Here is a 26,877-nt window from a genome sequence, read left to right on the forward strand (position 1 = left end):
ATCACCATCTACGAAGCCAGTTGGTACCCCGAATGCATACAGCTCAATCATAAACGTACTGGTGTGGAATGAAGGTTAGACACGGAAAGAGGTGGATATGACGGTGAGGAAAATCCAGTTAGTCTGGATCTGAGAAGGTGTTAAAACCCCAGAACTAACTGTAGTGTAAACAAATGACAAATTCATCATTTCTTATTTTAATACATTTAATAGTGCACTTTGATTAACCTGTACAGAAATAATATTAATAAAAAAGATAAAACATTTGTTCATTTCTGTAACACAAAGCTTAACATTTACAATAAAATAAAATGGTATGATACAAAACAAACATATATCTGAGGTATAAATATATTTGTTTTAAATTAACTAATTGTCATGCGTTATTATTTGGCGGAGACACAGTTAAAGGTACGAACGTTTACGATATGAACAATGGCGTAGCGAATTAATCATACAACTCAACACGAAATATGCGCGCCCTCAGATTGAAGCGTGAGTGTTATGAATGAAGAAGGTCATGAGGACCTAAATCTCTTACTTCTTTTTAAACACTGACACGACAGTACAGAGAAAGAAGCTTACACAAAGATCGTTTTCCTTCCTTTGAAATCACACAAACATTCAATCTGCCCTCTTCTTTACAGTAAAACCTGTAAAATCTCCACCTTTATAAAAGGCCCATTTTGTCTGTTTACTTCTCATCTTTATATGACTAGCCGGAGGTTTCTGTTGCAAGTTAGAACAGTGCATTGTTGTTGTCTGTTCTCATGTACATCAAAATTATTGTGAAATCAATATTTGTCTTATTTTTCAAAACCTATACAAGTCCATCCTTAAACAATAAAAAAGTGAATTGACTGTGCTCTTGAGGAAAAGCTCAATATTTGAAAGCTACTTGTTTTAGCTTCTTTTTTAAAAATTTGGTCCATTAATATAGCTAGATCTGTTGGTATTAAATTCTAGCTTTGTTGGTGTGATCCTGTAAAATATGCAACATTCCTTGTCTCGGTCACAACCACTTCCTTTGACTGTTTCTATTATGTTTCTACTATGTCATGTTGCTAGCACAGAAACTCATGTTGCCCTCGCATCTTCAAGGGCAACATGAATGGATGTATATGTGTATGTTTGGAAATGAGGCCATTTCTTTGCTAGTTCACTCTCTTTTTGGTGTGCCAGCCACCGATTCTCATCCGTCTTTGACTTCCTCTCCTGAAACACTTAAACCCTGCTATCAGCCACCTGTCATCCCACTCTATCCCGCCTATTGTCTCTATACTCACTCTGCATATTACCAGCAAATTCACATCTTTCTTCACTCATGGATCCATCAATCAACTGACCATAATATTGTCTATATTCCTCCTGTGCCATGCTGTAACACAATAACGGGACAGAGCTAACACAAGACAGACACATACCACGACTGTGAACAGAATACTGTATGTACACATTATGCTGCCACTGGAAAACCAGTGGGAAGAATATGTATCTAATAACCGTTTGTTGCTTTGAACACGCACACACACACACACACACACACACACACACACACACACACACACACACACACACACACACACACACACACACACACACACACACACACACACACACACACACACACACACACACACACACACACACACACACACACACACACATGCTTCTCAGAAGCTACAGCACCCTTTGGATCACATCCTGTATCAGCGACATCATGTCTTTTGGCCCAGATAAGTTTTTTGTGTGTCACAAGTCCTCTTGGCAGCACACTGAGCGCCCAAACGGAACAGTTTTAAACGATGATGTCAGTCTGTTGTCACAAAATCAAAGCAAAACATTCCTTCAATCCAGGATCCAGGATTTGTCCTTAAAATCTGACTATAAAGAGGCTTGCACCCCATCTTCCTCTCTGGTGGAATGAGTCATTTTGAGTCCTCTGTCGAATCCAAATGATGTTTCAAAGGCGCTGTTGTCCAAATTGCACACTGCTTTCTTATTTGTCCATGGGCACTGTGAATGAGTCACGTATCCGCGCCACCTCAGCAGCGCACAAGTGTCCATATAGTTTATTGTACCACTCTGGGAAACGACCCCTGAAAGAAAACAGAAAAGGACATGTTGTTAACTACAAAACATTGAGTGACCAAATAACTCGGACTAATTTTAATCCACTAATTGTCCATGCTCCGGTCAGTCATTCGCACACCTGCAGTCGTTCCTGGAAATATGTGTGAGTCTGGATTTGTTGGTTCCACAGGGCTCGATGAAGTAGCGAGAGGTGAGGACATTGGTCCGGACGCCCACAACACGTGCGCCTTCATGGTCCACAGATGTACACACCAGTGCACACGCTCCCTTCGGCAGGTCCGTTACCCACGTTCTGGGAGGGAGAGTAACGAGTGGTTTGGATTTTATTTTTAAACATGAAATCGGAGCAGAACATCAAACAAGATGAAGACAAAGAGAGAAGTGAGACGGATAGGGAGGAAGAGGACAATGTCTACCTGAGCACCAGGTGGTCTCTGGTGGGATGTGGTGCCATGGTATTCCTGACATACTGGTAGACCTCTGTCCTCTCATCCAGGGTCTCCACCACCCGGCTCTCCAGCAGGTCCTCATCCCAGTAGCCCTGCTCCCGCAGCACTCGCATGAGAACCTCCTCAGGACTCGCAGGCACCTCCACGGTCACCTTCCACAGCCGCAGTGGAAAACCATCATGCACCTGGAGAAATATGTGCAAAGACAACTTGACATGCTTTCTTTTTTTCATGAAAATTCTCCTTCTGCATCATTTATTTGATCTGTGCAAGAGATGACAGGAAATGAGCAGAGAGAGAAATCTGGAACGACACAAACTGGGGTTGGATGCCTGAAGGTAATCTAAGTTCACATGGATAATTGAATGGTACGATAAACTGTGTGAGATGTTAAATACTGGAAATCACTTATTTTTTATATACACTTCAAGTATCTTATGCAAGTGTTTGGAAGCTTTACAGAAATTGTAATTGGTATTCCAGCCATTATTCAGTCAGGCTGTGTTTCAAAACCTCCCAATGCCCATTAGCCAAGTCAGCTGCTTCGTTCTGCTATCAGATAATAAAGAACAATCTGGGCCTTGTGACTGGAGAAAAGATAACCTCCTCATACAGGGCCCTTGCACACTAGACACCGGAAATGTAAGCTTGGGATAATGGCGAGCTTGTGTATGTTTGTGTGTCTATGTCAAGCTGATGTCATTCTGGGATAGAGTCCAACACTGTGATGGGAATGAGAAGCTAAGGGCCAGGCCAGTTTCACACGGATGTGTCTCCATACAGGAAACACTAATGGCTGGGTTTTCCACTCGATATTTAGAGAAGCAGGAGAAAGGGAAAGTCAGAACCAAAGAGGAAAGGAGAAGAAGGAACACAGATAGTTGTGTGCTTTAATGGTGAATGGTGAATGGTGGCTAAAAGGCAGATTGACAGATGATCTGTCTCTCTCTCATTAAATCATCTTCCATGAATCTTATTATTTTCGCCCTTGAACACAATGAAAAAAGTATATTTCTCTTCCTAAAATTAACTAAAGAGAGTTGATGAATAAACCAGTGGGCTCACCTTCCTACAGGCAAGTTCTGCATGCTCAGGTGTGGAGCAGCTGTCGTAACCTTTAAACTTGTCCTTGGCGTCTTTGAGGAGGGCGTCTAGGCTTTCCTGCAGGCAGACCCTGTAACCTCCCGGCCCGGCCTCCTCACCGGCGAGTTCCTGCAAGCGGCGCGGGAGCAACGCCTGCTCCACATAGGAGTTCCTGCAGCGATTCATCTCCTCTGGCATCTGTGTGAAAGGAGGAGAAGGAGGACCATGAGAGCCAGGCCTTACCTTTCCATTGGTTTCTGGAGGCCGTGTGACAATTTGATTAGGAAGTAAATGAGATTTAATGTTAAGACTTTTCAGGAGTAATTGTATACATCTTAAAACTTGTCTGAAGGGGATATTTAAGTTATAAATGTCCTATGATAAGCGTATTCAGCCACTAAGACTCTACTCAATGTTGTGTGTTTGTCTCGACTCTGATTGCATCAATTCCCCCTCAATTAATGGAAAACTGTATTACGCGTTGAAGGATGGAAACACACCACATCCTACTCTCATCTCCTTGTTTGCCTAGCGATATTGATGTCTAAGAAAATAATTTTCATTAGATAAGAAAAGGTTTTTTGAAAATGGAACGCAAATTACAGTCAAATTATTTCATAGGTCATCTTCCATTTATGAACCACCACTGGCAAGTATATCTAATGAGAAGAAGATCATTTGTGAGGTAATCAAGTTTATTTGTTGTGTGATGTGAAAATAACAGGAAGCCAGGAGGCAATCTAATGAAACTAAAACTAATGACCCACCGCATGCAGCCTCTGAGCATTTACTGTAGCATGTCAGAGAAGACTGCACTGGGCACAGCAGACAGTTGAGGCTGAAAGGGATTTATATTGGATTAGTAATAGTGTAGTTTTATGATTATTTCCTGTGTATCCTTGTGGACACAGAACCAAACTGGATGAGTCACTATTTTGTATTTTAAATCCTTTCACAAATGCTTAAGTTTGGTTTAACTGAACAGAAACATGAAGTAAGTCCAGTTCTACAAAACAGAAGGATGGCTTGCACATTTACTTTATGCAACATAATAATATAATAACAGCAGCATAATATTGCTTGCGCATATGAAATTAATTAGATCAATGTAACTGGGACTCCGTTTGTTTGCAGGACAAACACAGGGAAACAATGTGAACCAGAGGTGACTTTGGTCATTCTGTTCGCAATCAGGCCTTCATCGACTTAATTCATCAATATCTCAATCAGTAAACCATTCAGAATGTATCTTTTTGTTTACATGTTAATTTTAATTTCAAACGTGAAGACGTTGCTGTGTTACTTCCTGGTGTCTACTACTGACCCGGAAGAGTTTGCTGCACTCCTGAATCATGTGTGCCAGGCCATGAGTGGCAGCCAGGTTCTCATTCAGGTCTCTCTGGTCCGGCTTTCCCAGTGTCTGCTTCCTGTTCATCACCCTTTGATCAAGGCAGAGAGGAAAAGAGGACGACGAGATTAGTAACAGCATCCATCATCGCGCGATAACGGGAGTAAGCGCGGGCAGAGGGTTGAGGTTGGAAATAAAGAAATAAATGTCGTCGGTTACATCTAATGAACCCTCTTCTAGCTAAACGTGAAACAAAGTATGCGTTTTTTAATTAGGTACAGATGTTTATGTAACCTTGCTATTTCCTCTGTCTCTCTCCCCAACTCCCATTTCCAGCTTAACTCTCCCCTTCTCTTTTTCTACCCTCCATCTGCAGTATCCTCTTCTTTTGTTTCTTTCGATCGACCCTTTCCTGTTTTGAGAATGCACGACATATTACATGTTATGTAAACTGCTAATACAATCACTGTGCCAGCGATGGCCATCAAAATAAAGTTACACTTTAAGCTAATTAAAGTGGTGTGGAGGCACACACACACACACACACACACCGTGGCGAGGAGCTCTCCTTGCGGCGCAGGGTGTTGAGGTGGAAGAGGGACGGGGCCAGACAAACAGCCAGGTTGGTGGGAGTCATCTGGTTCTCAGACACGCTGGCCGTCACATCGCTCAGCAGACACAGCAGCGTCCGCAGCGCCTCGCGGTTCTCATCGGGCAGCAGCAGCACGGCAGCACGCGCTGCCTGCAGACGGAGCTCCTTCGGCATGTCTGGAGAGGAAGAGGGAGGACGTCATGGCTCTCTTTTTTATATAACAACGACTGATGACCACAATCATGCTTCAGGTTGAGGGGATGTCATGTAACAGTGAGTCACAGAAGGATGAACCAATCACCTCATTCCACAGGTATTTCCTGCACTCATCTTGTTTGTTTTCTTTTTACGGTTTCACAATTTCTTCCTCCATGGCAGGCAAGCATCTTCAGCTCTAAAACAATACCGTCATGTGTATCCGCTTCCAGATGTGTGGCTGTGTATCTAAAGTAAAGGCATGTAATGTCTTGACAAGAGTTTGTTTATACTTTGACTGAACGCGTCTGTTTTCTTACATTGATAAATCTGGAGGAAGGTCTCAGACAGCTTGCTCGTGAGCAGGGGTTCTGGTAAATCTCTGAAGTACTGCTTCAGCATGTCTGCAACGTCATAAGCCGATTGGCCCTCGTAGTTGACGCCTCCCCCATCTACGCCGCTCGCCTCATTCATCTGACGGAGAGCTTGGATACGAGATTTAACGCCTGATTTCCTGAAAAGTCCCACCTGAACAAAAAGTGGGGGACAAAGGGAGAAAGAGTTACACCATGCATTCATACATAGGAACCTGATAAGTCAGCTTTGAACTGTTATTCCTTATTAGTCTCAGTATTACCATGAGCACAGTGTTCGTTCTTATCATTCAGGCATATCAAAAATGATTGATGTGCCCAAAGCCCGTACAGTGCTGCAGGCATCATTGAAAAATAATATTCTTGACTTATCCCCAAATCCAGAGCTTACAGTCAATATGGTTACATCACAGCAGATCCTGTTGACTGTATTTATAAGAAGCTCCCACGACACCCAGTAGGCATTTTTGTTCTGAATGTTGTTTAGGACTTCATTAGTGGCCTTTTATGGCTGCATGAAATGTTGGGGAGTGAAAAAGAAAAAGGCCGTCTGCTTGTCCAGCCGGAATATTTTCCATGAGCTTTCACCATTTCCAATCGGAGGCGCCTTGAACACCATCACTTTCTGTATTGCCCTTCGTTATTAGCTATTTTCTCCTTACTACCTCTTTCTTTCCTTTATAAATGTACACACACACACACACACACACACACACACACACAAATCTGCCAAAATGTGGCTGGGTTAAGCAGACACAGGTGATTTAACAGCTGCACATTTTGAATCTCTCCAGACCTCCACGCTTCAGCCTTTGTATGACAGAGAAAAGAAATAAAGGAGGAGAAAAATAAACTATATACACACGCTGATTACGTAGGTATCAGGCTTTGACGATTCATTATTCCATTTTACGTCACATCCAGTGAAAGAAATCAAGGATGGATATTTGACTGACTGCAGATGTCCTACAATTAAAATACTTTGTAACTCTAGCACCTTCAAGAAAAGGCTTCTTTTCTTCTTCTCTGAGCTTTGTAAACTGAAAATAGTACTTAAAGCTAAATGACAGACCGGCAAAGAACTTTGACATTATATGTCCAATACAATTACTGTACATGCACAAGACTATAAATATGTCCATACTGTGTTTATTTGTTTACTTAATGTTACCTGGTCAAGACATTGGTTGCGTAAATAGCGCATGGCTTGCTGAATTCCCTGAGGGAGGGGCTGGCCTGTTCGCTGGACGATGACTTGTAGTGGCACACCGAACACATTCCTGTCTTTGTAGTCCCGAACCTTGATGCGCTTCATAAACTTTGGCACAGCCCTGCAACATACACACACAAGAAAATAAAACTCATCAATAACTGCATATTGAATATTTACATTACTTTAGCAACAAAAGCAGTAAGGAGCAGTAAAAGGATTTCTCAATGTCATGACATTGTTGTTCATTTTAACGAGGTCTCATACGGAGAACCTACATTGTAATCAACACATCTTACAATTAGTTCAACAGCTCTGCTGAAAAACAGAAACACCAACAGAGATCAAAAATGTTGAATATTGCAATCTCAGTTATTTAATGTAAAAAAAAACATCAAGACTAAAAAACATCACTACAGAATAATTTTGGCTACCAACATGTGTGTCTGCTTTATGTGTGTGCAATGAGGAAACCAAGCGGCTGTAGAGACCTGTCTGCAGGTTTATGAGAGAGGTGGATGAACAAGGTGAGGGGAGAATATAGAGGGGGAGTAGGCTGTACGGATGGGTGTCCAAAGGGGAGGATCCCACCGCTTTATACATCCCCACAAAGTGTCGGTCTCACTGTTTGCTACTCTGTGTGTGTGTGTGTGTGTGCGTGTGGAGCAAGTGAACACTAAGTCTATAACCCCAGAGTTGAAACATGCAACTCCGACCGTTTCACAAGAATGCACCCACAGAGTTATGGCTGTGCATCAATCTGCATGGGTGTGAGTGTGTTTAGCAGAGAGACACTTGCGGGACTCAGGACAAGCTCGTCTTTGTAAAAACAGCCACTCACTAAACTCAGAACCACAGCTTGGGGAAAAATGGAAAAAGAGCACATTATGATCTCAGCAAGGAATTCTGAATATGCCTCCAACGGGCAACAAGTGGCCTCTGTCTCCAGTGAGCCGCAGCCGGTCATAAGACTGTCATAACGCTTTCTATTCCTGTCCAAGGCAGGACTCGGGTAGAAAACATGGAAAGTGGGGAAAAAATTCTTATGAGATTTTTTTCACTTCCCTCACTGGACCGTGTAAAGTTCAGTCATTCTAGGTAATTGCTAATGTTCGTGTGTTTCTAAACAACATTATTTCACAATGTATCCTGTGTTTTGTCCAGTAATGTATATTCTGCTCAACAAAGTTATGACTTTGTATATTGCACTTCTTGTATTTGACTTCAGAAATAAAGAAAGAAACACAGATATACAGATCGAATGAGAAGGTAAACGTTAAATCGAGTGGCTGTAAAATCTCTAAAGGAGATACATTAACAGGGAGGATATTAGGTGCCATTGGATCATCAAGAGCCGCATGTAAAGTGACCTCAGACCAACGTCTAGAAGTGATAGAGAAGGTAGTTGTGGAGGAATAAGTGTCGAGAACAGATCTTTTCAGCCTCTAGCGTGCGAACTGCCATGATTGCCCCGTTGAGAAAAAGACAATGTACGCCCCTTCCCGGCAATTACAGGCCTGGGAAAAGAATGTGAAACCCAACCTCTGTGGACAGCCGTCACCATACTATACAACAACCTGCAGATAGAGGGGCTTTGGAGTAGGGTGGACGGAGGGGTAGCCGTTGGATGGATGGATGGCTGAATGGATAAATTCGTGGGCATCACTTACAAAAGCATAATTAACCTGACGCAGAAGGCCTTCTGTATGAAAAACAAGCTTTAAAATATCAGTGTGTGTCAAACAACCACAATATGAAATCGCCCTCTTTCTTTCTCTGCATTTCATTTTCCTCCAGTCTACTCACCAGCTGAAACCATGTTTGTTTGTAGGGGTGTGTCTCTCCAGCAGAGCAGTGAGCTGCAGCAGGGAGAACTTCTGGAGCAGATTCATCTGTAGAACAGATTGGCAGCTAATCTGGAGCTGGGCCGAGGCCAAGCTGGGCCGGTGGGAGTTCTGGAAGCTCGGCCAGCGGAGTTTCTGTGGTCTGGAGAAAGAGACGGAGAGAGCACAAATTGAGATGTGATTTGAAAAAAAGAGCACGTTAACTCTTGGGACATGCTTTCATGCTTTTGTGTACATATAAACTGAGAAAATAACACAAAGACACGCACGGTCTTTGTAGTTTTATGTGCCAAGCGATCAGTTCAGGGATTACAGGGATTTATGTACACATCAATCAAGAGACTGTCTTAAAGACTGAAAACTCTGACGCCCCCCACATGTAATTCTGCCTTTGGATTCCTGAAGGGACAGCAACAGTCCCCATGGAGACCAAACAGCATTCCAGAGTATCCAGCAGCATTACGTAAGGAGAGAAGTCTCAGCGTGTCCCCCTGTTTATCCTTTGCTGTCACTTTCTATGGAAAACTCTTTTTTGTTGGAGCCTCAGTGTTAGTCGTTCTATTGTTGTGTTGTCCTTGAGCTTTCCATGCATTTAGATAATGTTTGGCAGGATCTTTACACAAGATTAAACGCTTGAGCCTGTTGTTTGGGATTATAGTTGTCTCTGGGAGGATGAGTTTACACAAAAAGCAAACAGTAGAATAGTGATTCATATAAATGTAGATTTTCATCGCAACAGAAGAGTAACAATTTTAATGCTTTGAGCACCAAAAATGTTGTATTTGAGTGTACTGACCCCTTAATGGTTATACGGTATCAGTTTTACTGCAGCTTTACTGACCTGCTGGTTCTGGTTAGAGATGCCCCGACACCAGAGTCTCTTCTCTCTCTCATCCCTTCCTCTCCCTCTCCCAGCGGGTTTCCTGTGCTGTCTTGGTCACTTCCATTCTCTGTCTCCTCCAGTCGGTTCTGCAGAGGAGAGGACGGGCACGGGGAGGCTGAGTCCAGTGCCGAATCTGAGTCTCCTTCCTCCTCTTCCTCCTCCTCCTCTTCCTCCTCTTCGCAGGCCACAACCTCTGACCAGGCATTAACAAACCGCTGCAAACCACTGACGTGTTGTAGCACTTGCTCCAGTTTCCGTTCATCCCCCTCTTCCTCCTCTCCCTCCTCCTCCTCCCTCTCATTGTAGGGGACGTTGTCATAAAAACTGAGCCGACTGTCGACAGAGCCTGAAGAGCAATGGCGCTGGCGTCTACTTTGCCGCCCCCTGAGGATCACTGAGTTCCCGTTATCATTCCCATTGTTATTGCGTGAACTCCCATCCTGCAGGGCCTTGGGGAAGGTTCCAGGCTTGTGACCTTCTGGTAAGAAGAAGAAGATCATGCCGTCCTCTCCCTCCTCTTCTTCTTCTTCTTCTTCCGCTTGTCTGCTATTGTCTCGAACACTGCAGTTGTTCCTGTTATTTTGCTCATCAACTGTTCTCCCTTTACTAGCTTGGCAGGGGATGGGTGGGGCAGATTTGGGTGGGGGTGTTGGCTGTCGATCTGAATCTTGTTGGGGAATGCTGAAAGGATCAAAACCCTCCAAATACATTCCTCCCCTCTTACTAGAGCCCGCCACTGTGCTGTGGCTGCGAGCGCGAGTCACTGGGCTCGGTGTGCTCACTGCACTTTCACTGCTAGCTTCAGACTGGCTGCTCCCAGTACTTCCAGTGCTGCCGTTGCTGGTCTGAGTGGAGTAGGATACAGAGCGATTCCGGTTAAGCGTCATCGTCTGAGTGGGATTGCGTTGGTGATTGAGGTTCTGGTTGAGGTTGATACTGGAGATGTCCACACAGTTGAGCCTCCGCAACTTGTCATCATCCAGACCCTCTTTGATGACAGGGCCACTGATTTCTATCTTCCCTCCACTGGCGCTCACCTTCTTCTTTCTCTTGGAGGAGGTGCCGCTGCGCAGCCGTAGACTCTCCATCCTCTTGAGGAAGCTCTTAGCTCTTGATCGTGTGCTTTTGCCGCTGTCACCTCCAATGTCCAGACTTCCTCCCTGCCCCCCCATCCCTGCTTTCATATCAAAGGTGAACTGTCCGAGTGTCTCCAGGGGTGATGGAGGCATCCCATCAGACAGAGAGTCCTCATTAACACATCCCGACCCGCCCGTGCCCGAGGACGAACACATGCTAGCTACAGAGCTGGCACGAGTGGCACCGGTGGGTACGGCTTCATTTGTCAGAGCAGGTTCTTCTCTTCCGTGGCTCTTCTCTTCTCCTCTTCCTCTACTTCCACTGCTGTGGATGGAGCCCACTTCCGGCTGCTCACTGAGGTCGGTCAGCACACTCTCTGAACTATTGCCTTCAAGCAGGGCGAGCTTGCCTTTCTGGGATATCTGATCCTTGGGGAATGAGGGTGGGGCAGCGTCCGTGGGCAATGTGGAAAAAACCTCCAGCTCCTCCATACGGGACCAGCGCTTGCTGTCCCTCTGGAAGGTCCAGCGGCCACTGATGGCACAAGGCTCGTCCTCATCAGAGTCCTCGCTCTGTATTAAGGGGAAGGAGGGAGAAAGAAATAACAAGAGGAGGGAAATAGAGAGGGAGGGAGAGAAACCGTTAGAGAACATTATGTACAGCTACGTTTTCCATTTATTTTCAAACATTCCTCACCTTGGTCCAGGAAACTTAGAGTTATGGAATTTAGTTTATAATTGTTGCACTTGCACATTGCCTTGTGTGCATTAACGTCCTGATCCCATTTATCTATCTATCTAATTGGAAGTATATGAAATATATATATACAATGGCTGTCAAAAACCTTCACAACAAACATCTGATGAGGCATAACAGGCCAATAACACAAGACACCACTTTTATATAACATTATATTAAACTGAGGTGCTGTGGTTAAGCACATGACTCGTAGCAAAGATACCCATGGTGAGCCAGTAAACAGGATTTGGTTACTTCTTGACAATGTGGACAATACAAACACAGGACAAAGTCAAAAGGTGACCATTATTAAGTTGCAAAGAGTGCACATGCACCTTTTCTTTAAAATGCACACACCTCCCCCAATTTGGTTAATCTATCTCAGGGCCTGGAGGGAGTTCAGGAAATTCCATTATGACCCCCATAGCTCACAATGCAGCCGGCCAGACTGGGGTCGTTCCCCCCTACAGTCTTTATCCCCTCTGTCTGTGCGTATACACAGACAGCGTCACTGATACGCTGCTACTGTTGGTCCTTATTCTTTCTCCATGACAGAGATATCCACCTTCTTTCAAACACACGCCATCATACACACAAGCTAAGCTAGGAGTTTCCAAAGGAGTCATCTTCAGTTCCCAAACACAGTGCTCATAAAACCAAACCACACATCAACATTTAACCTCCTCCTGCTTCCCTTTAACAAGCCATATCTACAATCTGGGCCAAAACCAAAACAAGGTTCAGAGAGCAATTGACTAGAAAATGGTTTTCAGCAATAATCAGAACCCACTTTACAAAGATGCCAGGAAATTAGACGTTTAGAAAATCCATGTTCCACTAGTTGAGTGCATGTGTTCCATTGTCACTGCTCATATCAGCATTAATGATATGTTTTTATTAAAGTTAATGATTTCAAGAGGACAATAGAGACTTTTTCATTCCATTGTGGGCTTTCTTTCTCAAGTTATGTTCGTTGGAATGTGAGATAACGGCATAGAGAGCGGTGATTGGCCAATAGTGCGTCCACCATTTATCAACATTGTGGAGATATCTTATCATCAAACCATCAAACCATCAAAGTGTTCACTGCAACGGTGGGCAATTTGAATGTCACAACAAATCTGCAGAATGAAAACTATTTATTTTTATAATTGACTGAAAGAAAGAACCAACCAGAAAGATTGACAAATGGAGATGGCGATCTAAGAGAGAGGGAATGTAGAGACACGAGGAGATCAGTGCATTCCTAAGCTGTCTAAGGGAGGGGGGACACCTCTAGTCTTGTTGACTCCTGAAATGAAAGGTGACACAGAAAGGGTCATCCTAATGAATACCACTGCACACAGAACAAGGATGTTACTATGTACCACTTAAGGCCATTTGTATTTTGTATAAAAAGGAGCAGTATACAGTGTAAGTTAGCCTAGACTGTTTACTTCAAACACGCATGATCCTAAACTGGGATATTCACACAATCATTCACCTTTCTTCCAAGAGGCCTGTTTCCTAGAAATCTAAGAATGTGATTTCGGTAGTTAAATTGATCTTAAAAGCTACTTAAAAACATACCATATTGCACTCATTGAAAGACCCTAAGGAGTATGATCACAGACAAGAGATGTATTCTAGTTCGTTCTGCAAGGGTGTCACAAAAGCAGCAAACAAACTCCTTTTATGGGGAGCCAGAAGTATGAGGAAGTATTTGAAAAAGAAGGGGAGCATGCCCTGAGTAGGGGGAGGTTCTGGTGAATTCAACCCCTTCATTTAGACATTAAAGCTATCCTCCTTCCCCCTAGGGTCCTCACAGCCCACTTGATATAGAAATAAACCCAACAGGTGCCTTCTCATTAAACAAGATGAGAGGAAAACACAGCTAAGAGTGAACTGATGGTTGAGGTGAGGGAATGCAGATGTGGTTGAGGAGACTTGCAAAGGGGCTTTTCAGAAAGGAGTGGAGTTAATGTGTGTGCATTTGCACTTACTCTTTTTCTTTGCGGTGATATCTCCAGTCTCATTAGAGCACACTTGTTGAGGGTGTTCAGTCTCCTGCAAAAACACACACATATAGGTTACATTTAAGATTGCCTTTAAAATATTCTAGCTGCTGGATTTTTCCTAAAACACAAAACTCTCACCACCAAGAGGATGTATGATGGAAGAAATGATAAAACGCGACGAAAAACAGAAGAAGAGGGGAAGAGAAAGACAGAGGGGGATTGTGGGTGCTCCCCAGCTGGCTAATGAGCTGATGAAGGATAATCTCCACATGAGCGGGAAGAGAAAGAGAGCGAGACAGAAATGGAGAGAGCGAAGAGAATGAAATCTGCTGGAGTGGTGACGAAAACTTGGGGAGGGGACAGAAAGCTTATCCCCCTAGCCACCTGGAGAAGCGGAGTGAGAGGGTGGTGGTGGTGTCCACCCTCTGGAGAGCTCTTAGAGCAGATCATATAACAATGGAGAGATGAAGGTATTGGAACTGGGGGATAGTTGGGGTTGTGGGGAGGGGGTGAAAGGATGCCAAGTTAGGGGACATTGAGATGATAGCCTCCAGATGTATGGAGGGACACCTGCTGTGGTTTAATACTTAGAGTTGGAATTTGATGAAGGGGTTGACTCCATTAAAGAGCCATTAACTTCTTCCTCAGATGCTAATTAATATCGCAGGGGCACCAACTAGGATGTAAATGTAAATGTTAAAAAATGTAAGTCCTCTCCAATGATACTCATTGCTATTTAGCCCTTTCTCACACACACTATCTAAGATTTTGGGAAACTTTATTACCCAGTTGTGGGTAGCAAATGAACTAGTGTGTCATATTTTGCCGAAAGCATAAAAGGACTGAATGTAGAGAGCGTTGCGTGATTGTAGCATCCAGAGATATGTGCTTGCCAGGATGATACAAATTGACTGAGGTAAATAAACACTATCAGAGAAAGAAGATCAGCACGAGGGAATGAGATATGGTCATAGGAACCTAAATGGAAAGAGGAAAAGGTGCAGTGCATGGCTCCAAAGTGCTTATCATGTCAGTCTTTCATCTCATCTGCAACTTTCCAACGCATGCCTCCTTTTGAAGTCATGACCTCATGGTTTCATTTGGGGGAAAGCAAGAGCTTGAAAAGGGGAAGAATGAGAAGAATGGCGCATAACATCAAAAGAAAGTGAAAATATACATGAAAGGTTCAGTGTGACTTGGATCTCACCTGCAGAGAGCCTCAATAGCGTCCCGGTCAAGGAAGTCATGGTCTCTGGTGACTGAAGAGATGTCGATGGGGAATAGGGCATCTAAACAGAGAGGGTCTGATTAGTGTGGGCATCTTCCTGCCGCTGATTGGATCAATGAGTTCAGATAAAACTAAAGATACAACCCCTGGCGTTAAAAACACCCACCCACTCAAACACCCACCAGGGCCTTCCGTCCCACCTTCTACCCCCATACAGCCTTGATGAAAAGCAAAAAAGAGGAAGTAGCGTCTTAGCCGACCAAACAAACACAGCTGCAGCTTTCAGACCCGGCAGGCAGGGGGGATGTGGAGCACAGAGGGAGAGAACAGGGGATTGATTGAAGAATGACAATAGGTACTCCACTGCTGCTCAGAGGTCCCACTTCCTTTTCTCATTCTCCCTCTTTCTCCCAAGTCTACCTCATTAACAGAATCACTTACTCACTGAGTCGCAGCAGTCGTAATGGTTAACAGTTAAGGTGTGCCTTCAATCATAAGGAATATTTAAGCAATCTGGCACAAGGATGGATGGATGGATTTTAAGATGTTTTCTGGAATGCCTCTACCCAACCCACAATGGGAATCTTGCATCCAAACCCCTGGGCCGATGATGATAAGAAAATGATGTTCAAGGGAGGCCAGCACCTTTAGCCTACTGTACTAAATACGGCCTATCAGTCTGCTTATCTTTAGTGGGGCAATAGTCCTGACAGCACAGACAATAGAGATTGTCCCACGGATACAAGAGAAGGAAAAATGTGTCATGCATCGGCACAAATTCCTTCGGGTGTCAAGACAAACCAGCGACGGTGTAGATTCTGCAGTGATTGATTATGGTTTGTACTTTTGCGTTCTTCGTCTATGTATTAAAACAGTCTTGTCACCTGTGCAGAAACACAGTGAGCTTTCCGTTCAAATAGGAACCATTTCACGGTTAAGTGGCAACAGGCAATGATCTGTTGACAATGGGAGCTTAGTCCTGCTGTCATCGTCCTGGAGTTACATAAAGGCAACTGGTATGCCCATGTCATGCCATAATATAGTTAGAGTAGCTATATGGAGTATCAAGAATGTTTGATGTATTTCAGTAAGTGTGTATTTAAAACTCAAGGGTCAGGAAAAGCATTCTTTCCCAACCACATGTCATTGTAAGAGTAACCTTCGAAGGTATAGAAGTGGTATAATGTGGTTTCATTTTAACAAGGTAAGAAAAACCTTTGGTCCTCAAAGAGCTAGTAATGTAGGTTACCTGATATATAAATATAGTGTTTTATGCAGCTTTTCCTGCATAAGAACAGCAACGCTGGTGCTAAGGAAAAATACACCCCATAATCAGGCGCAAGTGTGCATGTTGGTGTTTTGTGTGCTTGACATAGAGACATCTTTGATATGAGCTAAAAATCATGAGATGTAATTTACCAAAGACCACTACTCTTATTTACGTACATTCATGTGATCTTTATTTAATCCAAAATTCAAGAAAATATGTTTGATCAACTACCTGTAGATCTGCTTCACAGATTTAAATTAAGATTTGTTTTCAGCCTGCACCACTGTGGTAAAAATAACAGCCTTTCAGAAAACTCACGTCACCAAATTAACAAAACTTGGAAAACCTGTCAGATTATGGCACAATTCCCATCATAACTGTGGATTTTTCATTTCAGCACCAGCACACATCTTCATTATTATTATTATTATTATTTTTAGTGTCTCTGGGAGCTCTTACCTTCATAAAGCTGGGCGTACTGTGGGAACCCTGCTGCTCGGAGCCAGGTACAGGCCTCTTTGGCTTCGATCTCTGCAGAGGATAAAAGAGTGGAAGAAAACAAAAAGCAAATTAGGTGTTGTAGGAAACACTTCAACCCACCTAAATAGAAAATATAATCAATGTTTATCACGAAATCCTCTGATGCAAATCATAGCTAAATATAAGAACTCTGGAACTAAGCATGCCAACTTACAAAGTGTGAACCCCTTGACCTTATTAGCTATCTCACACTCGGTCACTCTCTCTCACATGCTTCTAAAGCTTGAGCTCAAAGCATTATTCGTGCAAATTGTGTTAACCCCCTCACACGCCAAGTGTGTGCCACTTAACCTCCTTATCCAGGTAAAGCAGTGGTATGCTGTTCACACAGAGATCTTCAACAGCAAACGTCTCTTAGGATTCTTTTCCCATATGACAAATGCTTTTGTTTATTTTCCGGGTTTGATTTGACATACAACATCTTGTTAAAGCAGTGGTGCACTTCAACGTCTGTTCCCTCATGATGACAATGAGGAACAGTTCAAGAATCTCCAGTGATTAAGATGCACGCAGGACAGGTTTTACATGCATATTAGAAGCATGTTTCTCAAGTGTCCATCAATGCCATTACAAAAGTCAAGCATGTTCACAACGCTTCTCCAACACTGCCAAACCCACTCTTCCATTACTCCCTTTAAACACAAGGTGTAACATTTGGGCTTGATGTGCTAAATACCAACTGAATGTTGAGGTTCACTGTGGTAGAGGAGCCATGTGATGTCTCCCAATTATCTGCAAAAGCCCTTTAGTTGACATGTGCCAAATGGCTGGCCGAATTCCAGCCTCCTCAATTGCTCCATCACCTACTCAGCCAGCAGTTTGTAGAAGGAAGAGAGACAGAAACATGTCTCCAGGCCTTCAGGATCTGACTTTACAATGTCCTCTTTAGTGGAATGACAAATGTACAAATGTGGCACAACCTTGAGAAAAACTTGTAAAAAAACCCAGTGGAACAAAGGCAGGAAAGGTCACGGGTAAACCCTGGATGAAAGTGACAACATAGGGAATGACTACAAAACATGAAAGCTAAATACATATTTAACCGGTTACAAATGATGGAAATGTGTGTCATGTCGGAAATTCAGGCAGGATAATTAAAACATTTCCATTACTCATCCAATAATCTGTGCATTTAGACATATTGCACATATTTATCTGACTGAGCTAAAAGATGCCAAGCAGTTTATTTATTTATTTTTTGAAACACCAGCGGTTCCACATCATTTCAGGGCTAAATTGCAATTGTTTTACTTTTTGTTTAAGAACAGGAGCATAAAAGGAGAACAGATTGTGATTCAAGAGAGACACACGGTGTTTCCGCATTTGTTAGAGAACTCCAGAGATAATACACAGATATGTGTAATAAATAATATGACACATGGGAATTGACTTGATGTGGACAAAAGAACAGTCACCATAAAGTACTGTCAGACAGACAGACAGGTCAGAAGAAGACTGCTGCGGCAAAGGGTCTGGTCTCAACCATATACAAGCATTTACATACCAACAACAAGCCTAGACGGCAGACAAACCCGACTAACAACAAGGTGTGACACGACCAAAACAGGGTCTCCTCTTTGCCACTGCAGGGGCCAACACTCCTGAAGCAACCACTGTGACACCAGCATCCACTCTAGTGTCAACAAACACACAAACAACTATGTTTTAACACTGATGCATTTAAGAAATAAGCTTTAATTTTGCTTGTGGATGTAAAATTCTCCGAAGCCGAGTGTTTTGGAGCCTGGTATTTTTGGAGCGTCGTGAACCCAGGAGTGCTGAAACCGAGGGGTAATTATACCAACATTCTTGAAAGGGAGCACTGCACAGAACTACATAGTCTTCTGTTTGCTTGTGCATCGATGTGTGTGTGACTGTGTGCACATGCAGGTCTGTGTGTGTTTGCAAAGACAGACCTCATGTTTAAAGACAAACCACTCAAAAGACAGTAAAGCTATTGAAATGCAAATTAGACATACAAACACGTGGTTAGCTTTCCACCCCCAAATCCCAAAAAGAGGACGATGGGATCCATTAATTATCTTTGGGGAGAAACTATCCAGTGGAACAACAGCCCATTGAGCTAGAATGTGTGTCAAATCTACTTTACAGTGACATACTGTGGACTTTGACAACTGTATTCACCACGCAGATGGATACAGCTGAACAATATTTGTCACTGCTACGCATTGTGTCTCCACTCATCCACAGAGTGAAGCAAGCATATTTTTCAATCTTTTGTTTGGCTGAAGGAAGTGGACAGGGGCAATGGGCATCTGGCAGAAACAACTTAACAATAGAGCCGCACACACATACAGTCTTGTGTATATGGATTTAAAAAATAATAGAAAATCTTGGACCAACAAAGCCATAAAAGAGTTTTGCCAACCCTACTCTTTTATATTCATATTTGATTCCATAACTTGAAATGCATAGGTGTTTTTATGAATTGTTGGTCTTCCCTCACTGACCATCCCAATTCCCTAGCCCTCGCCAGGGAACTACCTCACTTCCTCTTCCTGCTTCCCTTACAGGAAGAGAGCCGCGCGGCACTGCAGTGGCTGCCGACCACCCGGCTGTAAGGCCCTGCCTTCGTTTGTTCCCGGCCAGATAATAGGCGGGGAGGCAGCCAAGACAAACACTGGCTCCGGGGATTGTGTGTGCTTACCAAACATCCCCGTGGCTAACGACGGCTACAAAGCCACACTAGACAAATGTGTGTCTTACAGTAAGCACTTAACATCACACATCACTGGGTTATCCTCAAATAGAAAACTGAAGTACACTACCTTGATAATGATGGTAATATTTGGTCTACATGTGCCAAGTTGGCTGAAGTACAACAGATTACAAATAAGAAAGCGCCAAAGTTAAACCATACGGTTCTGAAAATAATCCATTTCTTTGCAAACTAATTATGCTGTGCAGTGTAATTTCTAGAGCTGCACATTCACGAAACATTTCTTTGTATGTTTAAATTAGTTAGTGCAGATAAATGTTGTTATTTCCCAATAGATGCTGCAGTCCGTGAGAACTTTGAGCCTTTTGTCATTTTGATCCCATGAGCAACATAAGGTATCAGCAACATGTCACTTCCTGACTGCAAAAGTAACCTTCGGCTAAACCAAATCGTTCTCCTGTTTGGTCATCTAATCAGGATCTCTGGTCGGCTTGCAGACAGACAGACAAACAGCTGGATGGGTTCAAATGTGAATCACAGACCAGAACTTCTGGTGCTGCTGAGGGAGGCCACACAGGATGTCTGAAACATGTCCGTCGGGTGGGACAGAGAGACAGATGGATATGTGGCTTAAACTGAACTGGCCTCATACGAACAAGTTACATGGAATACATGTTACAACCTCTGAGAATTTGGACACATTTTAAGCTAAATGTGGACTGAAATGCAGACGAATCCTCTAAGTTGAGGTTGAAAAAGAGCTGATTTCAATGAGTGAAAACAACACAGTGAGACACACTCTTTCTCAGTGGGAAACAAAGATGAGAGTGATTATCAGCACATGAATAAGAGCCAATCCCATACAAATCGAGATTTCATATGGGTCACAAGTGGCTTTTCTTTTGGTATTTGGCCAAAGCTGGACTGGTGAGCTGCCAGTCGGGGTTAAGCTTCACTCACTGCCAAGCTGTGTCTACTTCTAAAATTATCCATCACAGTCTTTTCTTTCCCTTTTCCCTGCTTGCACCCTCATCTCCTCTGCACTCTGCGTATTTCAATTCTGCTCACCCCTTTTCTTCTCTCCTTTCCTGTGGCAGGAAATTCTCACAATTGCCGGCCAAAATGTCCCTCCATTGCAGGAGGCACTGGGATCTTGTTTGGCCGAGCCTGAGCGCTCAGCTCCAGTGGGAGTTTGTCAGCAGCTAGCAAGCAGAGGATGCTGCTCCCCACCTCAAAGGCTATGCTACTGACATGGCGCACTGGAGGTCATGAGTCTGAATACAGTTATCACTGCTAGGGCTTTGAAGTTGGCAGATTAAGAAGAATGCTTGACTAACAACTGTTGTGAATTGAGGAGGCTTATCTGGAATTACCAAGTCATCGCTGGGTCTCAAAGTGCCGACTGTAAACCAAACCAAACGGCAGGCAAGAACCCTCTTTCTTATCAACTCCAGGTTTGAGTGGCTCATTTCTGAAGGGGCTGCCAAGTGGGTCTCGACAGGTGATAAACGAGGCTAGACTCTGTGGCTCAACTGTAATCTACAACAAGTAAAGCCCGGAGCCTGCATGCTGTCAATGTTTGTCCTTTACCTCAACAGGGACAAGGACAAACTCCTGATGTGTTCATGATCTTGAAGAACATGTTTCTGATTGATTCATGGTCTGAACCTTTGTCAAACTATTTCATCTGCGATCACACTGTCCTTAACAGCTTGAATCTGTAGCATAGCACCAGGACAACTGGAGACAACAGCTTTTCTTTTAACGTGACCAATGTAAAATCCCTCCAGTACTCTACTGGAATGCAAAGATGGGCGATAACAGATTTTCTTCCTGATGGGTATCATGTTTTGTGATTCCACAGTCGAGACAGCTGGTGTTCGCTGAGAAGGTCTGGCTGTTAGCTAAGTGAGACGATGCCAGGACTATCGCCATCTGGCTGGCCTCAAGCTATGCCCCACTGACACCCACACACACACACGCACACTCACACAAAATAATAATGAGGTTACCACCAATGGTCCATTGCAGTTACAGGGACAGGCACGGATGCACAGACACATATGCGTGCAAACACACAGCTGGTCCAAGATGGATCATCGCAGGGCTAACCCCACAGTCCCCTGTGCTCCCTCATGACAGATGTATGCTCACATAGAGGGCCTTAGTCATATATCAGGTGACCAGCCATATTCAAAGCATTTCCACTACCAGATGACAGCCTACCTGCCCCCCCCCCCCTTTTCGATAGCTCTCTATTGATAATCAGACCCCAGGACAACCTGGTGCCCTGGGGTCAGACAGATGGACGGTTGAAGCAAAAATGAACATGTGTGTCTTCTCACAGGACACAAAGAAACAGTACGCCAGCTGGATGTAAATCTTTCAGATAAGGCCCCGGCTCACTTCCTGTTTCACACAGAGTGCAGCAAAGTGTGTTTCCTTCGTTTGCTCTCCTCCCAAAACTATCTACTAAACCATCTTGTCCCATCCCTGATTTATTATTATTATTATTATTTCTGTAACTGGGCTACACCTTCTGTGTGTAGAAGTATTGTGTCAGTCTCTACATTAGCAGTTTGTGAAGGTAGTGTTCATCCACCTCTCATCATCATGAGTGTCTGATGGTCTTTGTGCGCGTTCTGAATGGTTATATGGCTCATAACGGTTTCAGGCCTGAGAAAGCTGATAAGGAGCCATGTGTTGGAACACACGGTTAAAACAACTAACACAAAACGCCAAAGCCCACACATCAAGTGAATCATGCCAGCACAGGGCTGAAAACGGGGTTTTACACATCCTCCTGCGATCCCCCCCTGATGTTAGCAGAAGGCCGGCAGTCAGGCAAAAGGCACGGGCAGTTAAACCAACTGGAGGCGCAAGTGTCGCGGACTGGTACCATAACTTCTGATAATCTTTAGGCACATTCCAGTTCACCACACGGATCCAGGTTCCATCGAGTCACATTCAACCCGCTTCTCTGCGCTGTGTGCGTAAGAAGGGAAATCTGTTTTCTTAAAGTATTCGAAGACACCTCGCATGGTCTTGGGTTGAACTGGTAAAGTTTCAAAAGAAGACGTGTTTTTTTTTGTAGTGAGGACACTGGAGACGCGGAGTTATGCGCAAAGCCGGGAGATTTCTTATCTGACAGCCTGCAGCGCTGCGACGTAAACACGACCTAAAGACTATTTTACTTGAGGGTTACATTCAAACAAACCTGCAGTGGCTTGAATACTAAAAGTAACAACAAATAAACACACTGTAGACTCATGATTACGCCAACCAGTGCGCTGTAGTCTTCATCTCCTAGATGAAACAGGACACCGATTGAATGAATGGCTTTAAACATTACCCCAAAAAAACATCACAAATAACAAATTTGGGCCATTCGTGGAATTGACTTACGTGTTAATATCATTGTGTAATGTCTAGGTGGCGTTCCAGCTTCAGCGTAAAACCAAACTCCCGGCTGCGCCCCGACAGGCTCCGACTGTCCCCAGTCAGCTCTACTCCTGTTAGGACGAAGCCCGCATGATAGATCCAGAGCAAACTCAAACTACACAGCCGGGTGCAAATGTCCTCTGAGTGCGGCACAGTAAATCCATGGTTGTAATTAGATTTGGCTGCAAAATACACAGAATTCCACGATTCTTCAAAATCCTTTCCAAAGCGGCGAGTCCCTGAATGAAGCGGTGCCCAGCAGGAATGTGAATGGAGAGCGGTGTGATTCAAGCTTTGGGAATGGCTGGGCAACTCGGCCGTGGCTCCGCCCCCACCCCGCTCCCCGCGGCTGTCCACCTGATAAGGAGCTGGAGACACACGGATCCACTCGGGACATCAACAGATCCTCGCGTGGAGGGAAACAGTTTATAACAATTACAATAGCGTGTCATGTCATAACAGCGTGACAACGCGCACTTTACCCTGGCACCATTTCGTCTCTTTGGGTCCGCACTTCAACCATTAACCTCTGTTGATCTTCTTCTCACTATGTTGCATGCTACTAATCTAATTAACTGATTTGACTCGTTCTTAAATAAATGTGCCTACCAAACGTCACCCATATTAAATCGAAAGTGCTCCGCATGACTTCCCTCTATTCATTTCAGCTTCTGCCTCGTCTGAGCCCCAACCTCTTCCCCTAATAGGCCGCAATTGACTCGAAGGTTGGTGCCCAGTTTGCATTTCATTAGAAAGTACTGGAGACAACTGCGAGACGCTCCTTTGTGACGCGAGATTAAGTCTGAAAAGCGCAAGTGGCCCAGTGAAAAGAGAACTGTGGCAGGTATGCTAATGCACGTGGTCCTGCCCCTCTCCATGGCGCGCCTCACGCACGTACACCACGCACACCACGCACAGGTCGACTCAGTAATAACAACACATTCCGCCCTGGCTGCAGATCTTAGGAGGCCTTGATGATGTAAACTCTGATAGCACTACATTTGGTAAGCATTTACAAAGAAAGACAGAACAATCACTATAATTAGTCGTTATTATAAGCCTAAATGTGCCCTGACTATGTGGCTAGTTGAGATAAACTATTTATTCCTATCTCAAAATTTCTTTTTTTTGCGCCAGAATAAAAGTGGTGGTTTAAAGGAACTGGATAATTTACAATCCATGCCTCATTTCGATAGGAAAAGTGTTGAAACCTTGCTCAAAGTTTTTTTCCAGATGTTAATGTGGTGTGATATGTGTGGATAACATATTACTCATTTATAATTGGTCTATTTCAAAAACAGCGAGTCCAGTTTTCCCATCTTCTCGATCCTCAGGAACTTTTCATCACCGTTTTCCAAGAACGACATCAGCGTTTGGCATCAGCCAACTTTGTGTTATTGCCATGGTAACACACAGGCGCTGAGGTGGTGCAAAGAGAGAAAGCCAGACGTGTCACCGTGTTGCAGGGAAATACATGTAATCCCAAGCTTGGCTATGAGGGGGGAGAGGATGATGCATACAATCCTAGCTAACTGTGCAGTCTGCTGTTGGCTTCCACACCGGTACCAGCTGACTGGGGAGTCACAAGTGATTCACCCAAAAGAGATCCTGCCAGCTATTAAAAGGGAGAAAAACCACAAGTCTATATAGGCTTTCATAAAAATGTGCCCCCTGGGGGGATTCACTTGAAATGTTTGCCCAGATGCCGCAGCTGTAAAAGCTGGTTCAAAACAATTGGGGTTTCATATGCTTTTTACCTGTAATTGGTGTTGACTGTACTTTTTATTCAGCACAACACCTTACAAATCCCAAGTAAGTATATTTGGATTGTTGTTATTGGAATAACAATGCTTTATGGTCATTTCAGTATTTTGTCAGCTCCATAGTCGAAGGGAAAGAATGGGTTGATTTTGCATTTTTGGCAGTTATTATTATTTCTACACACACAGCATTGGGGTCTGTGGGAACCCAAACCGAAGCTAAGCCAATGTCAACAGAACACAAGGGTTAACACAAGCAGCTTCACACAAACACTGGGCAGTCTAAGAGTTTTCTGATGCTCTGATTAAAATGAAGAAACGACAAAGAGAAAGTAAACTATACAATGACCCTGAAAAAGCATTCAATATCAACTTTCGATACTTGATGGTGTCAAGTATTAAACATGTGATACTGTGGACAGTACTCAATATGTATTGAGGTTTGCTGCCCGTCAGTATATCCAGCTAAAGCATAAGCATTATGTTATATATCAAATAATACGTCAACGGAAAACGTGATCATATGAGCTCATAAACTGAGGGGGTTTATCCTAAATCTGTAACCTGAAGGGAGAACGATAATTACGGTCTGTTAGTGTGTGTGAGAAACAGAGAGAGGGATAGTGGAAGGAGAGAAAAAGCAAAGAGGAAGGAGAGATGAAGAGAGATTACTTAACATGGCCAAATCCCTGAGTTACAAAAGCCGACCACCCAGAGGCTTGCACCCAAAACCCCAATCCAAGGCTACCCTCGACTGAGATGGGTCAAAGTTGTTTTGTGGTAATGAATCCACAATAATGCGAGCGATTGTTGATGAGTGTGTGTGGCAAAGTGTGAGAGATCAGACAAGCAGACTGCTGCTGCCAGTTGCTCTGGGGCAAATAAGTGCGTCTCTTTAGTGTCTGCAATTTTCATTCACCAAAGCTCGTCAGAGTCAAGCCCTTGTTTGGATTATGATTCAGATACAGATCAAATACACAATGAGGGCTTTGGACAAAAGAGAGGAAATGAGAAGATGCATCAGTGTTACAACAGGCAGACGCAAGGGATTAAGCCTTCAGTAAATGCAACTTTTCCCTGTAAAGACAATACAAACAACGCTTCAGGTATATCATAAGGGAAGATTCAGTGGATTATCTCATAATTCATAGTAAATGTTAATCATGTCTCAAACTGTTTAACTTTTTATTAAAAAAAATAATAAAATGTGCACAATTTCCAGGTGTAAAAATTAAACGGCAGAAATTTGATTTCCCTAAAATTGACCTTGTGAGTGAACCCCATCAACTTGTTGCTGCCGGGTTGTTGGGTGAAGCTACTGTTGTGGGTTGTAAACATTACAGTGTCACCTCTGACCCTGAGACACACAGGGAGGGGCTGGATGAGGAACATAGAGGAAGTGAGCATGAAACAAAAGAAAAAGAAAAGGCTGAACTGAGACAGAGTGGTACGATTTTCTTTTTTAGAAAGATGAAAGATTTCCCCGCACACAGAGCTCTCCTCTGGCCTTGCCTTGGGGTTATAGCTCCCCCGCTCTACCATTCCTAAAGCCAAACAGCGGGGCCAGGTGAGGGTCAGCGGACCCACGAGTCAGTCCAACACACTCAAACACCCAAGGCCGTGTCAACAAAGACAACAAAAGAGATAACCAAATTATGGGTCCGCAAAGGTCATAGTGGCCATCCAGACATAGGGAAGAACATGTTAGGTGGTTGTGTGTACGCGTTTGAATGGCTATAATCAGATTTTCTTTTAGAGGCAAATCATTTCAGATAAGTCCATAAAGATGCTTTCCATAACAGATATGTGGTCCATAAAGTGATCAAAAACAGGTACGAAAGAGGCATTTTTGTTTATTACAGCGCTACTCCGTCAATGTAATGTGTGTAATTGTGTTATGTTCAGAGGCAAGGTACTGCCACTGTCCCTGAAACTTAAATTGAAATGCCTACACTGACAAGCGTGTGTCCTCTGCCTTTCACTGATGCAGTTTAAAATAATGATTGACTGCTCTCTGTGTGAGAGTGTGTGAGACAGAGACAGAGACAGAGACAGAGACAGAGGAGAGAGAGAG

The 26,877-nt window shown here is 43.7% G+C and overlaps 1 protein-coding gene across 6 annotated transcripts in view; it reads right to left on the reverse strand.

The window, feature by feature from the left end:
• Positions 1-188: 188 nt before the first annotated feature.
• Positions 189-26,877, reverse strand: part of dlc1 (DLC1 Rho GTPase activating protein) — a 75,029-nt gene continuing 48,340 nt past the window's right edge. For 3 of the 6 annotated variants that reach the window (XM_034545130.1, XM_034545148.1, XM_034545157.1), the window contains 13 exons: positions 16,842-16,913; positions 15,092-15,188; positions 13,870-13,933; positions 10,031-11,721; positions 9,152-9,331; positions 7,307-7,466; positions 6,082-6,289; positions 5,526-5,742; positions 4,951-5,065; positions 3,609-3,824; positions 2,511-2,728; positions 2,213-2,386; positions 189-2,099 (listed from right to left, as the gene is read on the reverse strand). In XM_034545130.1, the coding sequence (XP_034401021.1) occupies positions 2,000-2,099; positions 2,213-2,386; positions 2,511-2,728; positions 3,609-3,824; positions 4,951-5,065; positions 5,526-5,742; positions 6,082-6,289; positions 7,307-7,466; positions 9,152-9,331; positions 10,031-11,721; positions 13,870-13,933; positions 15,092-15,188; positions 16,842-16,913 (3,512 nt within the window). In that variant the 3' untranslated portion in view covers positions 189-1,999. Of the gene's footprint in view, positions 2,100-2,212; positions 2,387-2,510; positions 2,729-3,608; positions 3,825-4,950; positions 5,066-5,525; positions 5,743-6,081; positions 6,290-7,306; positions 7,467-9,151; positions 9,332-10,030; positions 11,722-13,869; positions 13,934-15,091; positions 15,189-16,841; positions 16,914-23,007; positions 23,856-26,877 lie in introns of those variants that run through there. The other 3 variants (XM_034545172.1, XM_034545166.1, XM_034545139.1) reach the window with 3 other exon arrangements.

The sequence above is a fragment of the Cyclopterus lumpus genome, chromosome 1 (assembly GCF_009769545.1).
Source record: "Cyclopterus lumpus isolate fCycLum1 chromosome 1, fCycLum1.pri, whole genome shotgun sequence".
In the NCBI taxonomy this organism is placed as follows: Eukaryota; Metazoa; Chordata; class Actinopteri; order Perciformes; family Cyclopteridae; genus Cyclopterus; species Cyclopterus lumpus.